Source organism: Etheostoma spectabile, chromosome 6, assembly GCF_008692095.1.
Source record: "Etheostoma spectabile isolate EspeVRDwgs_2016 chromosome 6, UIUC_Espe_1.0, whole genome shotgun sequence".
In the NCBI taxonomy this organism is placed as follows: domain Eukaryota; kingdom Metazoa; phylum Chordata; class Actinopteri; order Perciformes; family Percidae; genus Etheostoma; species Etheostoma spectabile.
The window spans coordinates 27,439,473-27,444,720 of NC_045738.1; the positions used below are offsets into that span (position 1 = coordinate 27,439,473).

General features: G+C 39.3%; 1 protein-coding gene and 2 long non-coding RNA genes across 3 annotated transcripts in view; 1 reads left to right on the top strand and 2 right to left on the bottom strand.

Annotated features, from left to right (window-relative positions):
- Positions 1 to 850: 850 nt before the first annotated feature.
- The window catches only part of LOC116690515 (uncharacterized), a 12,607-nt gene continuing 8,209 nt past the window's right edge, over positions 851 to 5,248 (top strand). Inside the window, exon 1 of the long non-coding RNA XR_004332276.1 lies at positions 851 to 993. This is a non-coding gene — a long non-coding RNA (uncharacterized LOC116690515). The remainder of the gene's footprint in view (positions 994 to 5,248) is intronic.
- The window catches only part of LOC116690513 (high choriolytic enzyme 1), a 6,966-nt gene continuing 2,707 nt past the window's right edge, over positions 990 to 5,248 (bottom strand). Inside the window, exons 6-10 of the mRNA XM_032517526.1 lie at positions 5,231 to 5,248; positions 3,470 to 3,551; positions 2,209 to 2,333; positions 1,875 to 1,938; positions 990 to 1,110 (exon numbers count right to left, since the gene is read on the bottom strand). The exon at positions 5,231 to 5,248 is cut by the window's right edge and continues 158 nt beyond it. Of these exons, the coding sequence (XP_032373417.1) occupies positions 1,883 to 1,938; positions 2,209 to 2,333; positions 3,470 to 3,551; positions 5,231 to 5,248 (281 nt within the window). The 3' untranslated portion in view covers positions 990 to 1,110; positions 1,875 to 1,882. The remainder of the gene's footprint in view (positions 1,111 to 1,874; positions 1,939 to 2,208; positions 2,334 to 3,469; positions 3,552 to 5,230) is intronic.
- LOC116690516 (uncharacterized) lies at positions 3,991 to 5,092 on the bottom strand. The gene is made up of 2 exons (XR_004332277.1): positions 4,838 to 5,092; positions 3,991 to 4,799 (listed from the first exon to the last, which is right to left on the bottom strand). It is a non-coding gene; the product is annotated as an uncharacterized LOC116690516 (long non-coding RNA).

The following is a 5,248-nucleotide window of genomic DNA, read 5'->3' on the forward strand; positions in this document are numbered from 1 at the left end:
AAGAACTTTGAAGTCCTAGGCTAGTGAGTCAGCTTGTAGCACTCACAGTCTTGACCACTGACGTCCTAACAATGTCCTTTAACACTTATGGCTTAGAGTGGGGAACCTTCAGAGCATTTTTTTTTCTTTCTTTTTTAAAGATTTTTTGCAGGCGAAATGTTTTATAAAGCCGAATGTTACATAAATGAAATGGAAAATGGATTTTGCATGTTGTCATTTTGTATACATATTTGTTATTATTCAATACATTCTTGTTCTATAAAAACACTAATTTACCAACAAGATTGACATCAGTTCATTCAACTACACTAACATTACTATAACTATGTACTGTAAAGGTATTTGCCCAATGTAGAATACACTGAAATTAATTAAATGAACTAACAACAAACATATAAGTTCAACATATAAGTTCAACAAAATGCAAATACTAGCCTAACATGTTCAACCAACACATGCATGCTGTGTTCAAATAACATGATAAAGGTGGTTTGACTTAACTTAGTTTGTATAGATGGAATATAGGTGGCATGATGAATTAATTTTTTGAGTGTATTGTATGGGATGGTACAATATTTTACAGGGATGTATGTTGTCTTTTCAGAATTAAAAAGTGACTTCTTGGCACAGGTGTGTGTGAAACCATATGTCTGGCGTTCCAAGAAAAAAGCCTTATCAACTACATACAGTACAGCACATTTGATGACCTGTGTGTAGTGTGTGTGCGCTGGGCTCCGTTCATGAAGGCCATTAACGTGAGAATGACGGAAAATGTTAACATGGCTTTTCACTGACTTCTGTTGACTTTGTTTTTGGCTTAAATCTTTTCTTATGGTTAGTGCTGGTACAACAATTCTATCTTCTCAGGTCACAATAAAACAGACACAGGCTGAGGTCATGATGTGAATAAGCATCTTTAATCAAATAATCAAGCTCAAAGCAGGTTATTTTGTTATTTGCGATGATATCATTGGACACTTCATTTCTTATTAGGTAAGCATGCAAGCTAATTTTATCAAATTTGGAATGAAAGCAGATTTGTTAAGCACATAATGCATTTCTGGTTTTGCTTGTACGTGGCATCACTTTGCCTCATTTTCTCTTGATTTCCTGTTGAATAAAAAGGAGGAATTTTTTCAAAGATATGAATGATTGAATATGTGTACACAGACACAAATACACACACACACACACACACACACACACAGTTGACGACCATCACAACACCGCTGTTTTAACGTCAGGCCCCACTCTTCCCAGGTTTCCTTTTTCTTTTTCTAGAGTTGTTTTTATTAATTTATATGCCTTCCACTGCAGAACAAACTCTTACTAGCTATGTAACTAGTATAGTAAGTTTTTTTTTAATCTATTTGTATTTCCTTTTATTTTTCTGTTTATATTTCATCTTTTGATGTTTGGTTGTTAACTTCTGGTTCAATCTGATCTGTCATGTATTTGGTCTGTTGTTTGTTTACATGTTTGGGAAATGTATGATATTTTGTGGAATACAAAAAAAACTCTCACTAACTAAAGTACGGAATTTAATAATGCCCTAAATTACAAATAATCATACATCACAGAAGTGTGTCTGAATAACAGGAGATATGCATGCACATAAAGGTATATTCATGGTTCCGGTGTGTGTCTGTACTATAAAGGCAAAATGCCAGAGAAACAACATATTGCATGATAATAGGAATCAATCATAAAGAAAAGCTATGAAACACAGAAAAAGAGGAAAACTTCCATCTGAAGATAGAAGTCACAGCTAGGTTCAACTAAATGTTAATATTATTGTACTTAAGTTAGATCGATAGATATTGAGGATAGCATGTGCATAGCAAGTTTTAAAAAAACATCGAAACACAACTTACTTTCATTTCTAGAGGAAATGCTTTCTTTGCACAGGTTTCAGGTTACGTCTGGCAGCAGTTGAATCTGAAATCAGAAAGAAAGCTAAATCTCTAAAACAAAGTGCTTGACTTCTTTATGGTACTGCTACAATGCAGATGAACATAAGTATGATCTTCCAAGGTATCAGTACCGGTACAAAGACAGCATGAGAGAGTGCTGTTGGTAGGGGGTAGCCAGGTAGAAAGACAAGTGAGAATGTAAGTAGTTTAGAGAATATACACCACGGGTACAGAAACAAGTAGGAAGTTATTTAGTTAGGGAGATGGTATGCTATATGGGTAAAAAGGTACGTACTGCATTTATACAGACGGTTCACGCGAAGGATGTCATTAGGACTCATCTCGTTGGCTCTGCCAATGTCTACATCGGGGTCAGGGATAGGAACGATGGTTGGCTGGTTGTTCTTAGTGAAGAAAAACCTATGGTACACAGGAGTGATGAGAGGTTTAAACTGTGTTGTTGAAGGACAAAGGAAGAAATCAATCCACAGTGCTTGTTCTTTGTAAAAATGCATTCTTCAACAGTCTGAGTCATAGACAAATCAATGGAGTATAATGTCCTTTTAGTAGAAAATTCCCCCTTAATGTTGTCATGGACAGTGATTCCTTGAGACTGACCTCCCCCAGAAAAACGCCCAAGCAGCAGTTACGACCCATATTTACATTTATAGTGTTATTGCCCTTCAGTGGCCATTGTAGTTACCAAAGCAGGAACTGAGGTGACAAAGTATAAGAGTGCTATATTTCCATGTGAGATGGTAAGTTGGGTGGTGGGTCAAATAAACACAGTACTTTCACCCAGGACACTTGGGTCCATGTCCTGTTTGAAAATAAAACTAAATGGTGAGTTTATTTTTAACTTTCCTCAAAGACAAAGACTTGTCATGTCTAAATGAGAGTGAAAGGTTAGGGCTCACACTATCCCCCTAACCCTGAATCTATTAAGCCAAGTCTCAATGGATTTGAGATCGAGCATTGGTCTGGGGCGTCTGCTTTGTATTTTCTTTGCACAAGAGACGTGACCAACGGGCATGGTTCAAATGACTCTGTTCCAATTGGATAGTCCTTCAACCAATCAGACCAATGGATGGCTGCGCTTTGGCTTCAGTGGCGTTTGGTGGCTGCTATGTTGAATGTAAACAAGAAGCTGCTTGGTTGCTTCTCTATCATCATTGTGTTAAACCTGCCAATAGCGCGCCAGTTAGATAACCCAGTTTTTTGATTGGTTCCCGCCAGATTGTGAACTGAAGCAGGAGACTTCAACGTTCAGGTTTCCAGACCGAGCTGGGATTTACCCAGTCTAGGATTTTGTCTCTTTCAGTGCAATTGCATTAGGAGAGCATCTCTTCATAGCCAGGATGAAGAGCGTCCAAAGTGTCCAGTATCTTGTTTAACGTTCATATGGGCATGTGAGTATTGTTTCAAGAAATACTTGAAAAATGGGAAATCCTCCATTGAAAATGCATAGTTGTGTTATTTGTTTTATATGATTTCCTAGTTAGCATAGCATAAACACATGTAGTACATTATAATTAAGTTCATTGAGTGAATTATACCTTCCATAGTGCATGACAGAGCCGTAGTCATAGGGGGTGTCAAGGTTCCTTGTTTTGACCTTGGTGAATTGGGACTCCTTTCCTGCAGGCGATCACACAGCTTAATCAAAGGTTTTTTTCACAGCTTGCCAGTAAAAATGGCTGAAAAGTGCAATAAGTACAGAGGTTAACTTAAACGTTATATCTGCAGTAAACCACATGTCACACTTTCTGTACACATGGTTGCGCATTCTAAAAGTCTTGTTAACTCACAATTTATATTGTGAGTTAACAAGACGAAATGGCATTTCTCAGCCTCCCTGGTGAAGGTTGATCCAAAGTGCTGGAAAGGAGGGTTCGACCGAGAGTCAAACCTGAGATTGAAGAGAAACATGGACCCACGTCCAAAGCTGTGTTGGGCTTTGCAAGGACTGCGCTTTGACAATAATCCTGTTTGTGGTATTCTTGGACAGGATATCGAGGCATAGTTGCGGTGGGGAGGGGTTGTGATTTGATGAACTGGGGAGCTCACCGCTGTTTTGTTGCAGATGATGTGGTCCTGTTGGCATCATCGGTCTGTGACCTTCAGCGCTCACTGGATCGGTTCGCAGTTGAGTGTGAAGAATCTTGGATGAGGATTGGCACCTCTACATCTGAGGCAATGGTTCTCAGCAGGAAACCAAAGGAGAACGAGTCTTTACCCCAAGTGAAGGAGTTCAAGTACATGTGGGTCTTGTTTACGCATGAGATGACAATGGAGCGGGGTATTGGCTGGAGAATCGGCGCAGCAGGGTCGGCATTGCATTTGCTTTATCACACCGTTGTGATGAATAGAGAGCTGAGCCAGGAGTCAAAGTTCTCGATCTACTGGTTAAATTTTGTTCACACCCTCACCTATGGCAGCGTTTCCCATACATAGGTACTACTTGGGTGCCCCGCCCAGGTAGATTAAGACCCGCCCACATAGATAAAACAAGAATACATTTTTCTCCACAATTAATGACGTACTTCTTACAGCGCACCCAGACCAGCGCTATTCAGCCCCTCCCCATCATGAAGTTGTCAATGTTGGCCTAAATAAAATTTAAACTCCAGGTAATAACATTTATTTAACAAACCTAGCAGATTTGATTGACAAAGTACATCAAAGGCTAAACTTCATCCGAATCGATCTGTATCATCTTCTAGTCTTCTAGTTTTTTAATCTAAATCTTTAGTTATTTTTTATTTTTTTTCAATAAATAGTTCATAAACCTTTGTTTGACTAGCTTATTTCTGAACCCAGCCATCATGTACCATCACATCCTGCGCCACCTACCACCACAAGTAAATTCTCAACCTGTGGGAAACACTGCATGGTCATGAAGGCTTGGTCATGACTGAAAGAACCAGATCCCAGGTGCAAGCGGCAGAAACGTTTTTTTTTTCCCAGAAGGGTGCTACGTCTCCCTTGGGGATAGGAAGAGAAGCTCATCTGTTAGGAACTTGGAGAAGAGCCGCTGCTCCTTTGCGTGGAATGGAGCCAGTTAAGTTGGTTTTGGGCATCTGGTAAAGATGCCCCATGGCATATCTAGCTGGGAGAAGGCATTGGCGAAAACCCAGGACTAGCTATTGTCCCGGCGACCGGATGATGATGGATGGATGGATTTTTCACTTATAAGTTTTGAGTAGTAAAGGGCAGTTATTAATTGCAAGACCATAGTTGGTTGTTTTTGTTTTGCTTAAAGCATTTCTAAAGTTCTATCTATATTTGACAGAAAGAAAGTCTGTAACTAGACCCACCAGGAAGGACGTTCTCCA